Consider the following 23,781-nt stretch of genomic DNA (forward strand, 5'->3'; position numbering starts at 1 on the left):
GCCCATACCCGATTGCTTAGTTTGGACAGGCGGCCAGCTCTAGGAAGAGCCTTGGTTGTTCCAAACTTCTTCCATTTATGAATGATGTAGGCCACTGTGTTCTTGGAGACCTTCAATACTGCATACATTGTTTGCTTCCCTTCCCCAGACCTGTGCCCCGACACAATCCTTTCTCTGAGCTCTACGGACAGTTTCTTCGACCTCATGGTTTGGTTTTTGGTCTGACATGCACTGTCAACTGTGGGACCTTATATAGACAGGTGTGTTCCTTTCCCAAAATGTTCTCCAATCAAATCATGTCCAAGCAATCAAGTTTTAGGAACATCTCAAGGACGATCAATGGAAACAGGATGCACCTGAGCTCAATTTCGAATCTCATAGCAAAGTGTCTGAATACTTATGTAAATAAGGTGTTTCTATTTTTGTTATTTTTAGCAAAAATGTTTTTGCCTTTTCATTATGGGGTATTGTGTATAGATTGGTGAGGATGTTTTATTTTATTTTATACATTTTGGAATATGTCATTAACGTAAGAAAATGTGGAATAAGTCAAGGGGTCTGAATACTTTCCTAGGGCACCTTAAAGGGAGTTTCTGGAACTGAATGAAAGAGATTCCAGCGAGGTAGGGAGGGGAAAGAGATTGCACATATTTTCAAGACCTGAGCTACTTCATTTGTATAATTGTATAATTAGGCTTGACCTAATTAGTAGGCTATTTCGCAGAATTAAGCTAAATTTGTCAGCTGAGTGACTCATTTGTGGCTTTGGATCAAAATACATAAGTACCAACATTCTTTCTCAGAGTCTTTAATAAAGACATGTTTTGACCAAGTTAATCTGCTCATGTTGCGTGTGTTCAATTACTTGTGACACTGTGGTTACAATGGATGTAAACAAAATAAATCAAATAAATCCTATTTGTAATGAATCATCAGATGTGTGTAACCTAATGGACAAAGAAGGGCAAACATGCAATGTATTCAATGCTTAAGTATACTAAAGTTTCATATTACTAACTCAACATCAAAGACCAGATTTTCTCGAACGAAAAATGCATCAACCCCTACAAATATATTCATTTTTTATAATCCAATAATTCAAAAAAAAGTAGCTGTAGCGAGAGGAGAGACTGAAAGCCAGGAATGAGTGAGTCACTCAGCCCTATGCTGTTCCTGCTTCTGTTGCCTATTTGAGTGTTTGTCTAATATCCTACTGATTCTGTGATCACCAAGTCTCATGCAACCACAAAATGTTGGATAAAGCAGTTTCACAAATCCGGCTGTTTTTAAACTTTGCTATGCTGTATTCATTAGAACAGACTCTCTGGTATTACTTATACTTTATTTAGTATTGTTTACACTGTTCCAAACTGGCAGATAAATAATATTGTAATCTAACAGCACCTGTTTGTCATGCAACAAGTATCTCTTGCCCTTTTGACAATGATTTTACATGACGCCTAATTCACATGATATGCCTAAAATACTGATATCCACTAGGATAATAAAAAATAACATTTTTCCTTTTGATTATTTCATCTACCTACATCATGTTATTTCAAGTTATCCCTTTGGTGCACGTGCAAAGTTATCTGGAGTTGTTGAACGGGAGAGACAAAATGTATTGCAATTGAATTTGAATTGACTGAATGATGAGGATGAAGAAGATAGTGATTGAGTTTCGAAACAATAGTGTAAGATAGCATCAATATAACTAATAATCTGGTGGCATTGGTAGAGAGTCAGGCGGAGAATGGAGTGAAAGTGCACTGTACTTGTAAGTACACAACAATGCTGTTGACCAGGTGGAAGTGTTTTAGCAGCCTTTCTAATTCATTGGATTTTCACAAGGCATGTCACTTCATCCATCTCTTTGCATAGCCCACCACATGCACTGTTTTCTAACCACATCTGGATGGATCCAGAACAAATTACTGTGGGAATAAATATCACTGAATGACAGAAATATTGGAATAATGTAGGCTAATGTATTTGCAGCCAACAAATGGTTGCTTACTGAAACACCCAAAGTCATCCAATTGTTATAATAGGATTTGAAGCAATAGCCTACCCACGTGTGGTCAACTATTTCAGCACCCTTTCACGCTGCTCTGAGACAAGCATGGGGACTGGTCTTGATAAATCAATACTCCGTTTGTGTATTGGTTAGCCTACAATTAGGGTGTGGAAATGTTAGGATTATTTTGCTCTTCACTTGGAGTCACTTAGGCCTACTCCCAACCGGTCACGTTGTACAGCGCATTACTGTGAAATGCATTTTTGTTTTTCTTGGTCTAAAAACACCATCATATTAATCAGTTTAATCCATCAAAATTTCTAGCAGTATAAACAGCACAACAAATACAATAATAATTCTGACCGACTGGCTGGATTCGGTCTTATGTAGCAACATTTTAAATGTTTTTTTTTTATATTGGATAAAAGTTGAGAAATGGGAAAGTATGGGAAAGTAATTCTGCTTTGAAAGTTGATGAACTTGTAACCTCACTTTTGGGAAAATGGGCTTTGAATGTTTTGGTACCTACTGAAGAGCTCTTCTTTGTCTACAGCCCCACCCGTCTCTGTAAGGGTTGATCCGAGCTTTCTGTCCTAACAACAGCAGTCAAGCACCCAAGCTAACTGGCTAACGTTGGCTAGCTACTTCCAGACACAAATGAGAGAACAACTCACTCGACATTTTACTCACCTTAGCATGCTGGTTAGGCTGTTTTATGTTATCCAGACCATTGGTTATTGCAACTGTGCTGTTGGCAACCATTTACGCTTTTTTTGCCAGTGTTTACAGACACCGGCCATATTCAATGGGTGTTGAGCGTTCGTACATTTGTCAGTTATTCTGCACTCTGAAACACAGATGAGAGTGCTCTTAAATTGGAGTAGAATTTACCAGCTACGTCTATCAACAGCTGTCGTGTTGCAGTGACATCATGAACATTCTATTGAAATGGATACTTGCATAGTGGAGTTTTTTGTTAAGACAGCTAAACAGTGAACCATAATTCCAAATCATGATGTTGAATCTGCAGGTAGCTAACCAACCAGGTTCAATGTTAGCTAGCTAACATTAGGCTATAACTAGCAAAGCAAATGGCTCTGAGATACAAATAATATTACTACACAGATCATACACATAACGTTAGCTAGCGAGACAGCTAATGTTATCTACATGTTACGAGCTTGCACCACGGGACTTAGAGGTACCCAGCGTCACGGCTTCATTGCTCCAGACTACCACAAGGGCGAGTTAGAGCACTCATTATGCATTTGGGTCCCAAGGTTTTTATTTTTATTATTATTATTTATATTAATATTTATATTTATATTATATTTTTTTTGTTGAATTTTAGCCCTTTTTCCCCCAATTTCGTGGTATCCAATTCTTGTAGTAGCGACTATCTTGTCTCATCGCTACAACTCCCGTACGGGCTCGGGAGAGACGAAGGTTGAAAGTCATGCGTCCTCCGATACACAACCCAGCCAGCCGTACTGCTTCTTAACACAGCGCCCCGGAAGCCAGCCACACCAATGTGTCGGAGGCTACACCGTGCACCTGGCAACCTTGGCTAGCGCGCACTGCACCCGGCCCGCCACAGGAGTCGCTGGTGCGCGATGAGACAAGGACATCCCTACCGACCAAGCCCTCCCTATCCCGGACGACGCTAGGCCAATTGTGCGTCGCCCCACGGACTTCCCGGTCGCGGCCGGTTACGACAGAGCCTGGGCGCGAACCCAGGGACTCTGATGGCACAGCTGGCGCTGCAGTACAGCACCCTTAACCACTGCGCCACCCGGGAGGCCCCCAAGGTTTTTATTTGACCAATCATATTGAGTGGTTCCAATGACGAATTTTGACACAAGCCACCCTTGCCTTGTGGCGTTCTTCAACAAAGATGGCTGACAAAACATTACGGTGGAACCAGATGTAAGTTGTTATAACATCATAACGAGTCAAGCAAAACATGTACAATTGAGAGGAATATATTAGTTAATGCAGAGACATACGTTTTTGCATATTTACAAAAATCGCAATTTAGCAAGTTATCTGACTATGCCAATCCAGCTAACATTAGCCAGCTAGCTAGTGTTAGGGTAATTAATTTGTAATTCATGTTGTTTAATGTTTTAGGGACTCCTGAGAAAACCAGCAAACCAGGCTGTCGTCTTGTGAAACAGTGGATGTAAAGAATCTAACTAGCTAAAGCATTTACTGCAAATTGAATGTACAATTGTGTAATCTTGCCTTGCAATGCAGCTGAAGTAACATAGCTAGCTAACTATTTACTTGCTTATTGTGTAGCGGAGGATAAAAATAACTGTATGCCTATAGATGTGTAGCTAGCTATGGTATGTAGCCGATCTGTGTATGGACCCTAAAACGTTAGGTTCTGAACTAATGTTCATACCAATCTATTAACCTCAGCTATCACAGTAGTTGTATCAACTTCAAGTCTGAATGGCATTAATGAAGCCTATGGATTGTGTTGAATATAATAACTTTATTGTGCCAAGAATGCAAGTCCTATGTACATGTACTGTAGTTATTACCACGCATGAGAACCCCACATTGTAGCCTGTACATTGAATATATTCACTGATCATGTACTCTTCCATGGCAAATAAAGGTGCGGTTCAGGTATGACTCTCTGAGACATTTTTTTTCAGTCATATGAAACTATTTAAATGATGCTGTGTCTGCCTTTGTATTAAAATTATACACTTCAACAGTGTTTACCACTCTTGCTCCTGGGACATCAACGATTACACATTGTAACTATGCAATAGACTAGAAACATGATTGATTTGTAATTCATATATACAGACAAAAAAAAAAATGCATATCTATCTCCCTTCACCTGCATTAATCTGAGGACACAGGATAGTATTTCTATGAGAGACTTAATTTCGCCCAGTGGAAAATGTTAAACGCTTTATTGAAAGAAGTTCATTATCCAGGTGTTATAAATACACAACTGCATTATAATTATGATAATTGTAATATTATAAATACAAGTTCAATCTGTACTTCAGTGCACATATGGTGTTGTGCATAAAACAAGGAAGAAAGACGAGGTGGGGAGAGAGGTGTAGAAGACAGAAAGGTAAAGAGGTGAGGTGGCGATGGGCTTCATCTCTCACATCAGAACGTACATGCAGACTAGTGACAAATGGATAGAGAGAGAGAGAGCATGATGAAGCCTTGTTCCCCAGGTTCCATGTACAACAAGACAGGCAGAGATGGAGAGAAATAACGCAGAACAGTTTAATTACCTCTGGTTGTCACTTTTTCCAGCAATAAAGCTTCCACGGCCTGTTCCTCGGACAGTGAACATCTGGCAATATCTACATTTTCCACCCCTTGGTCAGCTCGCTCTCTGAGAGTAAAGAAAACAGCTTTTTTTTTATAGATATGAAAACAATAACTGAGATATGACCGTTAAATCTCAAGCAGCAGATGTCATTTTTATGATATGCCAATACAGCCCAGTGCTGCTTACCGGAGATGCCATCTTCAATACAGCCCAGTGCTGCTTACCGGAGATGCCATCATCAATACAGCCCAGTGCTGCTTACCGGAGATGCCATCTTCAATACAGCCCAGTGCTGCTTACCGGAGATGCCATCTTCAATACAGCCCAGTGCTGCTTACCGGAGATGCCATCATCAATACAGCCCAGTGCTGCTTACCGGAGATGCCATCTTCAATACAGCCCAGTGCTGCTTACTGGAGATGCCATCTTCAATACAGCCCAGTGCTGCTTACCGGAGATGCCATCTTCAATACAGCCCAGTGCTGCTTACCTGAGATGCCATCTTCGTAGGTGTCCGCTTTCACTTCCTTTGTGTTGGAAAAAAGTTGCTTTTAGAACAATTATTTTTGATTGAATATAAAAAAGGTTTTGCTCCTGACAAAAAGACATAAATGTACCAAATCAAATCAAAGTTTATTTGTCACGTGCGCCGAATACAACCGGTGTAGACCTTACAGTGAAATGCATATAACAATTTGCCGGTGAATAACGACTCCTTCAGACAAACGTGCTACCATATCCTGCCAGCACGCCCACAAGCGAGCCACAGGAGCAGAATGATGATGCGTGGAAGAGGGGAAGGAATGAGATTGGAACAGCAATTTGTTGCAAGTTTGGGAGGAGAGCTAATAGCTGAACAACAGCCTATTCAACCTACTAAAGAATAGTTTAAAAGCAGAGCTAGGTGTGAAAACCCCCACTCCTATCGCAGACCAGATTTGCCCTAACGACCAAGGGGTAGCTTGCTACTCAATGTAATAAAGTAATGACTTTTCAAATAAGTTACCAAATAAGTTACACGTTATGTTGGCTGAGAATTTGTTAGCTACGCTGTCCTTACGAACCACATAGCATATCATTACAGCAGTATGTACCAGTATGTTAGCTATCTATCTAACGTTAGTACTTATACATCAAACTTGCCAGTATATTAACTATAGGCTGTCTAACTACCCAATGTTTATTGACTTGATTATTCTCGTCATTCTTAGCTTAGCTAAATGGTTGAGTCGTTGTGCTTTCTCAATGGACATTCAGGTGCTTTCGTAAATTAGCTCTGGCTATCTATAGGCTGGGCAATAGAACGAGTCAAAATTCACCCAAGTCTGAAAAACAGCTTAAGAACGTTGGTTAAACTGAAACACTAACGCGAGCCCATAGCAAATTAATGGAATCGAATGTTCGCGGAGCCTGTTTTGACTGGAGTGATGCTTAGAATTCCATTAAAAATATATATATTTTTAATTTACCACTACAATCTGCTCGTCGGACGAAACTTGTGAAGAAAGTAAACATCTGCACCTTGATGGTCTCAACTGTGCTTATGGCTGCGTAATGAAAAAGTAGGGAAAAAATTAAACATTTTGGACTATTTCTGGTCTAGCAATCGATGACAGATGAGCTCGCTGCCCAGACTTACATCATAACAAAGGGGAGATTCTCCTGATTAAAATGGTGCCATTTTAACCATAAAACAATGTGAGCAGGTCTCATAGCCAATGAAAGTGAAGCAGGCATTGTGACGTTGAACAATAAGCTGGGAATAGAACGTTCGGAAGGCGAGTTGGTGCCACTGTGCTCAATAGAACTAATAGAGGCTGGGAGGGAGAGAAATGCACCAAAATAAGGCCTGTTTTTTTGTGATTACTTCAAAACGACGGCAAACAGCTGGGAAATATGGTCATATTATGAAACTGGCCTCCACGGCAGATGCAAATGAACTAGTTTTTATCAGAAAAGAACGTTGTTAAAAATGTTATGTGTCCAGCCTACTATCTACATGGATTTCAGAGCACTCTCATCTGAGTGTACCAGCTTTACGAGCGCTCAACACCCGTTGAATATGGCCGGTGTCAGTAAACGCCGGAAAAAAAGCGCAATTAAGTTGTTTCCAGCAGCACATTTACAGTCACCAATGCTCTGATTAACACGAAAACTTTACTCGCCTAACAAATTGGTCAGAGTGGTCTCATTTGTGTCTGGAAGTAGCTAGCCAGCGTTATCTTGGGTGCTTGATACTTATTTTCCACCATAATTTGCAAATAAATTCATAAAAAATCCTACAATGTGATTTTCTGGATTTTTTTTCTAATTTTGTCTGGTCATAGTTGAAGTGTACCTATGATGAAAATTACAGGCCTCTCTCATCATTTTAAGTGGGAGAACTTGCACAATTGGTGGCTGACTAAATATTTTTTATCCCCACTGTATCTGAAAATGTTTCTAACTAGACTATCTTACCTGTATACGGAGACAGGTGTTTTCTTCATCTCCTTAGCTGTCATACTATAATTCCACTGATTTCAAACCTCGGTCCTCCAGAAAGTGGAGAGCAACACTTATGCAGTTCTATTACGCGATATATATATTTAAAAAAAGCTGTGTTAGACAGGATTACCTATACATGCTGACCAGCTCAAATAGACAGACGCATGGCAGACCAATCCAAACTCATCTCTTGGCATGTCCAGCCCACTCATTATCTCAGCCAATCATGGCTAGCGGGAAGGTTGCTGACTTTATCTGTGGCTAAACCAACTAGGCTCAGAATTTAACCATTTTATTCATATTTACAGATGGCATACAAGTTTGTTATTAAGGCACATGAAAGTTCACATGTTCCGGAAGGCATTTCTGCCAAAAAACGCATTTAGATTTAAAAACAGTTTGCATTCAAATGGCTCTCCTGTGCAGTAGTGACGCATGACAAACGCCACATTTCCTGAAACAAGTCACAATTTACAAATAAATTATAATCAATCCCATATAGTCTGTTCTAACAAAAAACATCTCTAGTACAGCTAATATTGAAAACAGTCAAATGCATTTGTGAATTAAATCGTTTTAGCCGACATATTGTTCATTGTTTAATTATTCAAGGCTCCCTTTCTATTTTGTTTTATAGCTGAAATACATGACTAATTAAAGACATGGATGTATTGTATGCTGTGTGATGACATGCACAAAGGAATGAATGACTGAGTGATATACTGTATATTGAAGTAGTACTTTATGCCAATAAGTCAGTTAGGCTAAAACAGCTACGGTAAACAGGACTCTTAGGCCTCCAGATCCATGTTATTTCAATAACTTAGCTTCTCAAAGATGCCCTTTGGTGGTCCAACTAGCATTAATGGCAACAATGGCTGACAGTAAAATCTATTACGTCATGCATTTCAACGTGCCATACCATTCCGCAGCACCTAGCAAGCTGTGCTGCAGTATGACACAACTTTTAAAGGAAGAGCCACTTCCTTTAGAAGGAAGTGTTTGCTTGTTATTATACCAATTTGCAACTGGAAAACAAGAGCATCTAGAAAACAGTAATCCCTTGTAGTTGTTTTACAGTATTAGTGTTGCGGTGAGATTGGCTTAGAATTGATTTATGTGTAAGCGAAGAGAGGACTGCAGCCCACATCTCTGCACGCGCCACCAAAATGTTCCCCTTTTGTCATTTTAAGACTCGCGCACATCTCACCAAATGTGGATCTAGCCTTCCTCTGCCGATCCTTCAGTGCGCTGTGTTTAAGGGACCACCCGCTGTAGACTTCTGACTGACATCATTTTTCATTTGACTCTACATGTAAAATCGGTGCACACTTGGTTCGCAAAGCAGGTCTCTTTGCTGATCTGTTTAACACTTTTTTGTTTGCTATATGATTCCATATGTGTTATTTCATCGTTTTGATGGCTTCGCTATTATTCTACAACGTAGAGAAAAAGTACAAATAAAGAAAAACCCTTGAATAAATAGGTGTTCTAAAACTTTTGACCGGTAGTGTACGTGCACCTCGTCATACATATTTTTGTATAAGTCACCACAGGCCATTAGAAAGGTGTAAGGAGCTCCACTGGTACATTTCTAGTTTAGGCTGTGTTTCTGTTGCTCTGTTGTTTCTGTCTTCTCTGTGTCTGTGTTTCTATATCTCTGTATCTCTACTTGTCACTGTCTGTGTCCCTGTATCTATGTGTCTGTCGCTGTCTGTCTCTCCTCTCTCCTGTGTCTGACTCTGCGTCTCTCCCCTCCTCTGTCTCTCTTTGTCTCTGTCTCTTCCCTCTGCTGTGTCTTTCTGTGTGTCTGTCTCTCCTCTCTCCTGTGTGTCTCTGTCTCTGTGTCTCTCCCCTCTTTGTCTCTCCTCTCCTAGAAAACGGCCACAATGATTTATTCTTCTGCTGTTGGCTCAGTCTGTCCTGCTGTCTTCAGCAGAATCGCTGCACGCTGGCTTTTTCTGAACACACCTCTCCTCTCGCAGTGCAATACACACACACACACACACACACACACACACACACACACACACACACACACACACACACACACACTCTCTCTCTCTCTCTCTCTCTCTCTCTCTCTCTCTCTCTCTCTCTCTCTCTCTCTCTCTCTCTCTCTTCTCTCTCTCTCTCTAGCACAGCACAGGCTAGCAGTACAGTAATACATTCAGGAAATGATGAAAAGACGTTAGATGTTGGTCCGCCCCACCCCCCTATGTAGCTGTGATTAATCATAGATCCGTTCCTACTGTTTGGTGTCCTCTGACTTTTTCTTAATCACTGAACCCGCTATCACTCTACCTGCTATCTCCGTCCCCTGCCAGTTTCCAAATAGGTTATTTGGCTGTCCCCATAGGAGAACCCTTTTTGGTTCCAGGTAGAAACCTTTTTGTTTCCAGGTAGAACTATGTTGGGTTCAATGTAGAACTCTCTGTGGAAAGGGTTCTACATGGAACCCCAAAGAGTTCTACATGGAACTGAAAGGGTTTTTACCTGGAACCAAAAAGGGTTCTACTATGGGGACAGCCAAAGAACCCTTTTAGGTTCTAGATAGCACCTTTTCTTCTAAGAGTGTAGTGTGGTCCTGGTGTGTGTGTGTGTGTGTGTGTGTGTGTGTGTGTGTGTGTGTGTGTGTGTGTACTGCACTGCGAGAGGCGAGGTGTATTTTTTAATTTTTGCAATTCATTCCAGTCATTGGCAACCGAGAACTAGAAGGAGAGGTGGCCGAAGAAGGTGTTGGCTTTGAGGATGACCAGTCAAATATACCTGCTGGAGCGTGTGTTGCTATGGTGACCAGTGAGCTGAGATAAGGCGGAGCTTTACCTAGCAAATACTTATAGATGACCTGGAGCCAGTGGGTCTGGCGACGAATATGTAGCGAGGATCAGCCAACGAGAGCATACAGGTCGCAGTGGTGGGTAGTATATGGGGCTTTGGTGACTAAACGGATGGCACTGTGATAGACTGCATCCAATTTGCTGAGTAGAGTGTTGGTGGCTATTTTGTAAATGACATTGCCGAAGTCGAGGATCGGTAGGATAGTCAGTTTTACGAGGGTATGTTTGGCAGCATGAGTGAAGGAGGCTTTGTTGCGAAATAGGAAGCCGATTCTAGATTTCATTTTGGATTGGAGATGCTTAATGTGAATCTGGAAGGAGAGTTTACAGTCTAGCCAGACACCTAGGTATTTATAGTTGTCCACATAAGTCAGAGCCGTCCAGAGTAGTGATGCATGTGTGTGTGTAACCAAAATTAAAGCAGTGGTTCTAGCCAACACATGATGAAGATGTGACTGTTCAGCTCTCATGTGGGCCATCACTATCAGTGCCAGGCAGCACAGTCCTTTCCTAGTCCCCATCCAGACAGTAATGGACCCACACTGCAGAAGTTTAGGACTGGGTTCAGATGACTGTTGTTGTTGAGGTAAACAGATTAGAGATATAAAAAGCTGATAGCTCTGTTAATGACCACAGGCCCCAGTCAGACTGTGGTTACGTCCCATTACATCCTTTTCCCTTTATAGTGCACTACTTTCTGGTCAAAAGTAGCGCACTATAAAGGGAATATGGGTGCCATTTGGGATGCAGAAACATTTATATCTAATTCCAAACACCCATTGAAGAATGGCCAGACTGATATGTCCTGTAAAACAGAATGGTGAACACAGAATGTGGGTTAGAGAGGTTTTTAGTTTGCATTAGTAAAGACAGGGTGATGTCAAGATTAAATCCCTGACATTTAGACGCCTTAAACAGATTAGATCCAAGGCAAATATCTTTGATCTGTCTGTAAATAGCTAGGCTTTCATAAAAGCACCAAATCAACAGCATCCCATAGTGCAGCACCAAAACAGCATGTGATATGCTGCCTGACTGTTATCCGTCCTGTTATTTGTCTGAATAAAATGACCGCTTTTACGGAATGATCATTTTTGACATATTTAACTTTTTCATGCTTGACCGTTGTTTACAATACATGATGTATTCCCCCCTGGATATAACAGGCGCAAACTTTCCCACCAGTTCAAATTCATACTGATGTAAACCTGGCTATTAGGAAACATAACGGACTTCCAGATACCATTGGCACCTTTTTACGGAGCCTCACCATCTGCAGACATCATCCTATGTACAATTGTAATGAGTGGAATTTAACTGGTGTTAGCATACACAAAGGCCTGTGTACGAGAGCACTAGTGAAACTGACAATATAGGGCCATATGGCCTGAGTTCACCTGAGTGCACTGCCTGCGACTGATCATTGCAATGCCCGTTACTGACCATTGCAACGACAGTTATTGACTATGGCAACTACAGTTAATGACCATGGCAACGACAGTTACTGTTGTGAAAGAATAACAGGCAGGAGACATAAGAGCCATAGGTGAGGTGTAGAACAAAATAGGGCTGTTTTTTTGTCTCTCCTGTCTGCTAATTAATGACCCAGGGAGATGTAGGAGACAGCTGTATAACTCACTGTTAAAGGGAGAGAGATGGTGAGCAGAATAGCTCTGTACTCTGTACCCTCTATCTCTCTCTCTACCCGCTGTCTCTCTATCTCTACCTGCTTTCTCTCTCTCTCTCTCTCTCTCTCTCTCTCTCTCTCTCTCTTTCTGTCTGCTCTTTTTCTCTCTCTCTCTCTCTCTCTCTCTCTCTCTTTCTGTCTGCTCTTTTTCTCTCTCTTTTCTCTCTCGCTCCTCTGTTTTTCTATCCATCTAATCTCTCTGTTTTGGTCTTTGCATGACCTTAAACATAGACATAGAATGGCAAAATGTGGTATTGTATAAAACTTGAATAGTTGAATAGAAAAATATTGTACTATATGAACCTGACCGCTCATACGCTTAGAATCCTCATTTCACATAATGCTGTTATAATTGGAAGGATTATGTATGTTAGTTGTCTAAGGCAGAAATGCTGTACTGCGTCCCAAATGGCACCTTTTTCCCTATATAGTGCACTACGTTTAACCCTATGGGCCCTGGTCAAAAGTAGTGCACCATATAGAGAATAGGGTGCCGTTTAAAAGAAAACAAATGACATTTTTATTTGTCACATTCGCTGAATACAACAGGTGAAATGCTTACTTACAAACCAGTAAGTTACTTAACCAACAATGCAGTTTAAAAAAAAATGGAGTTAAGAAAATATTTACTAAAAAACTAAAGTAAAAAATGGAATAGAAAGTAACACAATAAAATAACAATAATAAGGTTATATACATGGGGTACCGGTACTGAGTCAATGTGCGGGGGTACAGGTTAGTCGAGGTCATTTGTATGTGGTTAGGGGGTAGAGTGACTATACATGAAGAATAAACAGCGAGTAGCAGCTGTGTAAAAACAGTTGAGTTGGGGGTGTGTGTGGGGGGGGGGGGGGTCAATGTAAATAGTCCGGGTAGGCATTTGATTAATTGTTCAGCAGTCTTATGGCTTGGGGGTAGAAGCTGTTAAGGAGCCTTTTGGACCAAGACTTGGCACTCCGATACATGTGGGTCGCACACCTGGATATGGTTGAAATTTCAGTGTTACGGAGACTCAGTGCTACTATAAAAGATGTCAAATAAAATAGGGATCAGTAAAACATTTTACTCTTGTCAAATGCTAACCATCCTTGCTTGATTTTTGTACTATTTCAACCTGACCATCCACACTCTGAGCCTCCTCATTTCACATAATGCTGTTATAATTGTAAGGATTATGTGTGTTGGTTGTCAAAGGCAGAAAGATTGCAGTCAGAGTGCAGTATAACTGCAGTATGCTGCAAATACCGCACTCAAAATAACAATGTTTTTTTTTTTACTGCAGTCATTTTGGAGTGTAACTACACTGCAGTTATACTGACTTATTCTTTCATTTCTGAAATCCAAAATACCAGTCGGCTGCAGTTACTGCAATATTACTTCAGTTTCAAAACGGCAATCTTTTTTTTGTAAGGGAAATGGCATCCTTTTCCCTATATTAGTGCACTACGTTTGACCGTATGGCCCTGGTCAAAAGTAGTGCACTATATATGGAATAGGGTCTCATTTGGTATATACACCTGGACATGGTTGAGATAACAGTTTTATGGAGACACCCGTACTACTAGGAAGATAGTTCTCATGTCAACCCAAATACGGATTACTTACATTTTGTACTCTTGTCAATTGCTACACTTCTTGTTTATATTTAATCAAAAGCAGACTGTTTGAACCGAAATGTGATTGACATACAACGGTTTTTGTCTTTATCTCATCAGCACAGTTACTCATTAAACTTCTCTGATTGTGTTTCTGTTTTAGTTTAACTTTGTGGGCAAACTGCTGGGTCCACGCGGGAACTCACTAAAGAGACTGCAGGAAGACACGCTCACTAAGATGTCCATTCTGGGGAAAGGATCAATGAGAGACAAAGAGAAGGTAACAGCCAAGTCTTTCTCTCCTTCTCTCTAACAGTCAAACATTCCTCTTTCTCCCTCTCTGTCTAGTAAAACACAAGTCCTCTTCTCGTTCTCTCACTCGCTGTCTCTCTATCTCTCTCTGTTGTTTGTTTCGGGTAAATTGAGGCAGACACCCTCAGTGGAAAGGCATCAATAACCAGCTGAGTTATTGTGGATATGTTCTGTCTTGTTGTGTCTTTCTCCATCAGTCAGTTTGTCATCATGGCTGATTTGTGACATCGATGATCTTCAGTGTCATATGCAAACGTTCCGTTAGATTGTTGTGATCGATTCTCTCTCTGACGGCACGAACTCTGGAACACCTGCTGAACAGATCTGTCATGGAGATGTGCTGAGCTCAGCAGGTTTCAAAACACACACGCACACATGCATGCACGCTCACACACGCAGCTCGGCATGCTTGACACACCTCCTCCACTACCTCACCAGGGAGATCTGTGATCTGTGATTGACAGTTTGCTCCAGATCCAGCATGCACCTTTACTGTCATAGTTTCAGAAAACGATGCTCCCGAAAAGAGCCTTTTGTTGTGCTATTTGTTTCAGAGTTTTCTTGCAGTGAGAGGCCTATATAATACATGACGTTTTCTACCATCAAGAGGCGTAATTCTAGAATCTAATTCTAATTGTGTGGATACAGCTGTGTTCTTATAGCTGCCCCGCTGCAAGCCAGTTGGAGATGGATACAATCTCAGCTTCAGTGTATGCTTTATGGCTACGTGTAGAATTCTCATAGAATTCCTCCAATATCTGCCCAAGATTTGTCATCATCAGTTACACAGAGTGTCAGTGAAAGGATCAAAGGAATGGCCACAGAATCAACAGGCTGTATAAGGCTTTTCTCTTCTCCTTCTTCCTTCTCTTCCTCTGCTTCTGAGTGTGGAGCTGATGGCACCCCTTTAAGCCAATATGACATAGAAGCATTCAGAGTCTCTGTCCTGAAGTTGCTTTATTGTACGTTCCTTGGGCTGGGTGACGTTTAGGGAGGCGTATGCTTCTGGGTTCAAGGTTGGTGTTATGGAAACGAAGGCTAGTGGAGCTTTAAAATGGATGATGAAATTACATGTTGTTGTTGAATTGGGCTTCCCTGTCCTCTGTCAGTCCTCTCAGTCTGCAAAGAGTCCCTACAATACACTGCATCCATGCTGTTGCTGTTGTGGCATCCTCCTATTGTTCAGCATGCATAAGAAAGCGTCATCTGCAACAACTAACAGCATACATGTTATGCTCTGAACCAAACTGTCTTTCCTATGGAGTTCCTATGGACTCTCATGTTGTTGTCTCAGGCTCTGTGCCTCGTTGTGCCTCTGTTTCTGGGAAGAGAATGGCTGTTTGATAACCAGATTCTCAGTGAGGAATATAAACAGATTCTCTATGAGGAATGTCAACAGAGGGGAGATGCTTGGAGGAGATAGAGGAGGTGACAGCTGTAATCTCCTGCCATGGCCTGCTGAGCACATATAGGAAGACAGTGTGTGTGTGTGCGCGCGTGTGTGTGTGTGTGTGTGTGTGTGTGTGTGTGTGTGTGTGTGTGTGTGTGTGTGTGTGTGTGTGTGTGTGCGTGCGTGCGTGCGTGCGTGCGTGCGTGCGTGCGTGCGTGCGTGCGTGCGTGCGTGTCATTGATGTCTCTTCGGCAGATCCATCAGTAGAGGCAGACAGTATGCACAGAGGAGCCTCTTCCTCGTAAAACACAGATTTATGGGGGAAATTAGCATCTCATCAACATACCACAGGTTTAAAACAAGGTTATTTATAATTACATGACAGACTCTGCCTTGCATGATGCTTCTAGAGGACGGAATGTGTGTGAGTTGCAAGATTCCACTTGAGGAAGGAAGTTCTCAATAGCTAGCAGCATAGAGGCACACCACTAGAGAAGAGGTGAGCATGATTTTGTTCTACTAGACAAGTCAGTCAATTAAGAACACATTCTTATTTACAATGCTTGCCTACTTGTAAATGCCCCCCGGCCTAACCCTCCCCTAAACTGGACAACGCTGGGCCAGTTGTGCGCTGCCCTATGGGACTCCCGATCATGATTGGTTGTGATACGGCCCGGGCTCGAACCCGGGTCTGTAGTGACACCTCTAGCACTGTCTTAGACCGCTGCACCACTCGGGAGATGTTGTCGGCTGTGCTGTAGTTTTACTTAGGGTTTGCTGTCCTATTTTGGCCCTTCAATTACATATGGCCTCTTTCTGTCTGGATGAGATGGCCCATTGAGATCTATTTTGGTTGGGTCCTATTTACACTATACTATGTAATGTATTACATGTACAGTATAGAGTGGTGCACTCCTTTATGGCATTAGAGGTTTGATCAGTATTGTGATTGTATTACAATTAGGGCTGTCAAACAATTACATTTTTAAAAATTAAGTTAATCGCAGGATTTGCTGTGTTTAATCTCGAATAAACACAACTTCTGAATTTGCTCAAATTGAGCAGTAATTTCAGATTTTTTATTAAAAAAACATTACAAGAATATTGACGTCTTGATTTTGTACAAAGTAACAGTTCTGGTAAATCTGGTAAATTGATAAAACACAGATTCTTTAACCTCAATGTCAACTTGTTTTGACATCCCCCGGTTGTTTTTATCTGTACAGATTGTTTGGATTGTTCAGTATATTCTGAATGCTCTCGGACAATGCCATCACAATTAAAAAAAATGTGTGCACTTACATTTTTAAAAGTGAACTAGAGTTAACTGATTAACTCCGACAGCCCTAAATATAGTACGTTTAAATTCAATAATCAAGTCAAACAGATTTGCTGGATCAGTCTTACTGATCCTGTGTGGATTAAATAAACTGTGAGGTGTAATTGAGGTGACGTTATAATAGGCCAAGTTAAAGCACGTTCTGACAACTTCTGGTGTAAAAAGGGCTTTATAAATACATTTGATTGTCTTTTGTTCCACCAGGAGGAAGAGCTACGGAAGAGTGGAGAGGCCAAATATCAGCACCTGAACGAGGACCTCCATGTCCTCATAGAAGTGTTCGCTCCCCCTGCAGAGGCCTACAACAGGATGGGTCACGCACTGGAGGAGATCAAGAAGTTCCTCATACCTGTACGTACTGACACCTACATACACATTACTGTTACCCTGTCCTCTTTTTATTTTATCCAACATATGAACAAAATATATCAGCTAGCTAGTCAATCAATCAATCAAATGTATTTATAAAGCCCTTTTTACATCAGCGGAGGTCACAAAGTGCTGTCCAGAAACCCTGCCTAAAACCCCAAACAGATAGCAATGCAGGTGTACATCAGCTACTCTGCTTCTTTTGTGCAACATGTGATTATACTCTGTGTCAGTGGCTGCATTGAACACCCAGATAGTAGAGTAAAGGTTATACAGGAAGTAGCCAGTGGCAGAATTCTGGTCCAGTCCAGTCACAATCCCTCTGCTTCTACAAGCTAGCCAGCTGAAGTAGTTGAACCACTACCCCACTCTGTCTGATTGGATGCACGTCCCTGTGAGGGAAGGGAAGTCATGGGGATAACTGACTAAGCTGAATAAGAGAGTAACACAGTCAGACAGGAAGCACTCAGCACAGCCTAACCCTCTCTGGGACGCCCATACATCACGTTTATTTAATCTTACTCAATGTATTATGGATGTGACTGATCTGTCCCATGCTATTATGGAAGAATAGTATGATCTCTCCATCCCATGTTGATATGTTTGATCGTTCCAGTCTCACTCCGAGCCATGATGATTTATTTCCGGTCATGAATGACGTCTTTAAATTTCCCTTACAAACACACAGAGATGTGTTGATATGGAGGAGACACAAGACAATCGTCTCCATGGCAGCATGATTAAACGCTGATTTCCATATTAATTGCTACGTTCCATTGAGTGGTGAATACAACTGTGTGCGATGATAAAGCACACACACAGAGAGAGAGACGATTGTGTGTGACGATAAAAAGCCAAATGGGGTTCCTGGGTTTTATCAACGGGGGATCAGGAGTGTGTTGCTCTGCCTGAGGAGCAGCGGTCACAGCAGCATCATGACACGCATGAGCGCATGCACACACACACACACACACACACACACACACACACACACACACACACACACACACACACACACACACACACACACACACACACACACACACACACACACACACACACGCGCACACACACTGCTTGGTCACAGAAGCACTGTATAGTACATTAATTAGACATTCCTACAGGGCTGTAACCCTGGAGATAAAGGACGCCATTTAATATGCTGTAATTAAAAGGGTATGTGTGTTTGTTTGTGTGTGTGTGCAGGATTACAATGATGAGATCCGACAGGCGCAGCTGCAGGAGCTGACGTACCTGAATGGTGGCTCAGAGGATGCCAAGGTGCCAGCGGTGAGGGGCAAGCTGCCTGCAGCACGGGGTAGAGGGACACCTGCCCCAGGACCCATCAGGTACCTACTGCCAACGTGTGTGTGTGTGGGGGGGTACACCATCTGACCCAAATGATACACAATACAACTTTGAGAACTATTGACATTCAAAGACATGTTTGTATGCATCTGTCCTGCTGTATTCTCTTTATGATGTAACTCCCCAGATGACTTAGGATAATACTCAAATAGTCATCTCCATTATAATACTTTAAAGTACGCACGCTGTGTGGCTCTCAAGTGTTCTAACTAAATGCAAAGTATATTTGTGTTTATAAAAGGAAACATCAGATGAAGAGATAAACCACGTCACAGAGAAGGGATATGTGTATGTTAGTGTGTGTGTAGATGTTTGTATTACTCTGAGAGGGATTATAATTGGATCTGTTTTAAATTAGACAGTAAATAGCATTTAGCATGCCTAATGTAGGTGAGAGAAGAAAGAACAACTAGAGGCAGTGTGGTGGACAGTAAGTCAGATGCATAAACCATATACTCACTACCGATAATGTGATTATGTCTGAATTGCAGAGGTATCCTGCTGACAGTCTACTGGTCCACTTAAGCCATAGGGCTCTGGTCAAAACAGTGCACTACATAGAGTGATATTTGAGACCCTACCTATAATTCCCTGCTTGTCTTGTGTGGTAGGAGTCGAGGAGGTGTGCCCCCTCCCCACGCAGCTGTCCCCCGTGGAGCAGCACCGAGAGGGGCACCCCCTAGCCGGGTACCATCCGCCCGAGGGAGGGGTGTGCCAGCACAAAGAACACGAGGGGCTCCCCCGCGGAGACCACCGCCTCCCGTAGTACAAGACACATATGGGGAATATGTGAGTATTTACACAGTAAGAGGGAAACGTGTTCATGCATGTACACTGGCACACACACACACACACACACACACACACACACACACACACACACACACACACACACACACACACACACACACACACACACACACACACACACATACAGTGTCTGCATACAGGTACATCCTCCTAGTATTATCAAAACTGAGAAGGGATTTTACTGGTAGCTGCTATGGTAATCTTGGCATGCTAGTTTACCTGTTGTTTCTGGAGGGAGCCCATATGAACAGCTGGCAGTGATAGAATATATTAACTCCAGAGTCAGACCCTTTGGACACATGCCAAGGAGGACTCCCTCCTTCCGTCTACCTCCCACCTTACTGTCACAGCAGGTCCTCAGGGACGCTGCACCAACCTAGCATATTTAGTAGAGAGGATGACGGGAGGAGAGGAGGGGTAGGAGAGGACAAGTACCCTGCCAGTCCATAGCTAACCACATCTGACAGGTTTATATGGAGGTCTGCAGTTAGAATGGGTGGAGGTCGTAGAGAATGACTGCTAAAGAGCCTCGGCTGGACCATCTGCTTCACATCATTGTCACAGTGGTAAACTGGCTCCACAGACAGACAGACACACACCTGCACCTGGGGATCCGGGAGAGAGAGCACTGCAGACATCTGGCTGATGATAAATCTTCACCATATCGCTGTGAATTACAGACTGAATGAGCTCCACTACTCTCCATCGTTGTAGAGGGTTGGTAGTACACACAACTACTGTTCTGTTGTTGTCACCATTGAGTGATGCTAACAAATAGTTTCTTGTAGTTTTCTATTAAATTACTGCTGAGGAGGAGATGCATTTCTTGCTCATACTTGCTCATCATTCTTCCAGTTTTTACCTCGTCTACAGACAGTCTGGCTCAGCCAAAGGGCTTGAAGCCATGTTCTGTTTATCCAGCAAGTTTTTAGAGAAGTTAACATGACAATATATCACCTACTGCAGGTGTCCCCAATTACATTCAGCCGCGGGCCGATTTTTTCTTGAGTGGAAGGTCGGGGGGCCGGAACATAGTTATAAATTATTTGTAGACTGCAGACTGACCTCAAGAAGCCCAAACAGATATAGTATTTGACAAAAACAGAATCATTTCAAACCTTGATTAAATTGTGATATGATCACATATACCTCTCAATTTATTAGGGATATGCGTGTCTCCTTACAAGGACAATATCTAGATACATGGGCTCCGATACGATACAGGAACAATACTTTTAGTTTGAAACGATTCGATGCAATTTGTTAACATTAGCATACTACATCTAGCTACATGTTGAACTTCCATCCTCTCAGGCCAGGAGTACAAAGTATGAATTTATGGTTGGATCAAAATTGCCGTTATAATCATTGGCTAGTACGGAGAATTAAGTAAAACCAGATGTATGAAAAATCCCTAGCACCATCCACGGCCAATTTAGGACACTTTTAGCTAGCTAGCCACTGGAGGACAACAACACAATGAGATGCAACAATTCAAGTTGTTTATGTTAGTTACATATTGCTCTCAATGTGATGTGATAGGAGTGAAGCCAAACACAAACTGGCTTCCCATTAAACTTTTGTTTGGTATGCCAGGCTATTATTTGAAACTTTTTTTATCAAGGGAGGCCAAATGCTCGCTGGCTTCCCTTGCGTTCAATGGTACGGGCGGCAAAAATGTCATACTCTTTTTGACCAGATAGATGGCCTACACATACAGACAGAGGGACCCTGTTTTGCTCGCTCCGATCCATTCTCGGGTGAGATACAAAAATAATGCTGAAGGTGACACGCTGATGTAGACTACGAATATTAAAACAGGGAAGGGGTAGGCCTACCTCTCATTGGTGCGAGCAGCTGCTTCTCCCGCACTGTGCACACAATTATCTGACTTGTAAATCAATGTCATACTCGGTTACATGCACAAAGTTCGATAGGCTGAAGGAGAGGATGAATCGATTCAATCAGAACAGATTAGAGGTATTTTCAGAATAAGGCAGAAACAGATACAATTAGTCAAAAACTTTAGTGAACTGGCGATTTGTAACATTTTAATCGGTTTCCTTACCAATGCATGCTTCATTTGGATCAATTTGGGCTACCGGGTGGGCAAATAAATTCACCCGTGGACCGAATTTGGTCCGTGGGCCACCTATTGGGGATCCCTGACCTACTGTATTGAGCATTCTGGAGTTAGGATGTTTTTGTTTTGGTAATTCAATTATTTTCAGAATTCAGTGGCTTTACTGTGCCTCTCTCTATTATCAGTGATTCGATAATAACAGTAAGTAGCGATATCAGATTATTGGCGAATCTAATTTGTATAAAACTAAATTATGAATGAGATTATTTGCCTAGCAGTCTGATTACACAATACAGTAATTGCATCCAAATCTCATTCCAGATATTTCATAGGGCACACAAACACACTCGTGCAAGCACAAACACACACTCACAAGGCCATAAGGAACCTGTTACTGACCTGCCTTTCAGCCCATTGGCCAGTAATAGGATTGTGGTTATTCTGCCTGTTACCCATTTCTTAACATTCACTAGGAATCAGAAATACTTGTCATTTCAATTTGGGCTGATACTGAGAAAGGTGTGGATAAAATAATTTTACAATCCCCATTAGCTGTAGCAAAAGCAGCAGCTACTCTTCCTGGGGTCCACACAAAACATGAAAAATGACATAATACAGAACATCATTAGACAAGAACAGCTCAAGGACAGAACTACATACATTTTTAAAAAGGCACACATAGTCTAAATACAGTTGAAGTCGGAAGTTTACATACACTTTAGCCAAATACATTTAAACTCAGTTTTTCACAATCCCTGACATTTAATCCTTGTCAAAAATTCCCTGTTTTAGGTCATTGAGGATCACCACTTTATTTTAAGAATTTGAAATGTCAGAATAATAGTAGAGAGAATGATTTATTTCAGCTTTTATTTCTTTCATCACATTCCCAGTGGGTCAGAAGTTTACAAACACTCAATTAGGATTTGGTAGCATTGCCTTTAAATTGTTTAACTTGGGTCAAACATTTTGGGTAGCCTTCCACAAGCTCCCCACAATAAATTGGGTGAATTTTGGCCCATTCCTCCTGACAGAGCTGGTGTGAGTCAGGTTTGTAAGCCTCCTTGCTCGCACACACTTTTTCAGTTCTGCCCACAAATTTTCTATGGGATTGAGGTCAGGGATTTGTGATGGCCACTCCAATACCTTGACTTAAAGCCATTTTGCCACAACTTTGGAAGTATGCATGGGGTCATTGTCCATTTGGAAGACTAATTTGCGACCAAGCTTTAGCTTCGTGACTGATGTCTTGAGATGTTGCTTCAGTATATCCACATAATTGTCCGACCTCATGATGCCATCTATTTTGTGAAGTGCACCAGTCCCTCCTGCAGCAAAGCACCCCCACAACATGATGCTGCCACCCCCATGCTTCACGGTTGAGATGGCTTTTTTACCGTGGTTTTGGAGCAGTGGCTTCTTCCTTGCTGAGCGGCGTTTCAGGTTATGTCGATATAGGACTGGTTTTACTGTGGATTTAGATACTTTTGTACCTGTTTCCACCAGCATCTTCACAATGTCCTTTGCTCACTATCACAAAAATAACAAAGAGAATAACCGAAACATTCCTGTGTGCAAACACTACACAGAAATTAACTACCCACAAAAACCATGTGGGGAAAAGCTACCTAAGTATGGTTCCCAATCAGAGACAACGATAGACAGCTGTCCCTGACTGAGAACCATACCCGGCCAAGTCAAAGAAATACAAAAACATAGAAAAAAGGACATTGAATGCCCACCCAAATCACACCCTGACCAAACCAAAATAGAGACATAAAAGCTCTAAGGTCAGGGCGTGACACAAAGAGGCACTGAGTTTGAAGGTAGGCCTTGAAATACATCCACAGGTACACCTCCAATTGACTCAAATGAGGTCAATTAGCCTATCAGAAGCTTCTAAAGCCATGACATCCTTTTCCGGAATTTTCCAAGCTGTTTTAAGGCACAGTCAACTTAGTGTATGTAAACTTCTGACCCACTGGAATTGTAATACAGTAAAATAATCTGTCTGTAAACAATTGTTGGAAAAATGACTTGTGTCATGCACAAAGTAGATGTCCTAACAAACTTGCCAAAACTATAGTTTGTTAACTATATAGTTTGACTCCAACCTAAGTGTATGTAAACGTCCAACTTCAACTGTATCAATGTATGCAAACAAACTGTCA

The 23,781-nt window shown here is 41.8% G+C and overlaps 1 protein-coding gene across 2 annotated transcripts in view; it reads left to right on the forward strand.

Annotated features, from left to right (window-relative positions):
- Nucleotides 1-23,781, forward strand: part of LOC115128522 (KH domain-containing, RNA-binding, signal transduction-associated protein 3-like) — a 157,729-nt gene that overhangs the window by 99,441 nt on the left and 34,507 nt on the right. For both annotated transcript variants that reach the window (XM_029658422.2, XM_029658423.2), the window contains exons 3-6: nucleotides 14,103-14,219; nucleotides 17,185-17,331; nucleotides 18,556-18,698; nucleotides 19,329-19,506. In XM_029658422.2, the coding sequence (XP_029514282.1) occupies nucleotides 14,103-14,219; nucleotides 17,185-17,331; nucleotides 18,556-18,698; nucleotides 19,329-19,506 (585 nt within the window). The remainder of the gene's footprint in view (nucleotides 1-14,102; nucleotides 14,220-17,184; nucleotides 17,332-18,555; nucleotides 18,699-19,328; nucleotides 19,507-23,781) is intronic.

Source organism: Oncorhynchus nerka, linkage group LG4 (assembly GCF_034236695.1).
Source record: "Oncorhynchus nerka isolate Pitt River linkage group LG4, Oner_Uvic_2.0, whole genome shotgun sequence".
In the NCBI taxonomy this organism is placed as follows: domain Eukaryota; kingdom Metazoa; phylum Chordata; class Actinopteri; order Salmoniformes; family Salmonidae; genus Oncorhynchus; species Oncorhynchus nerka.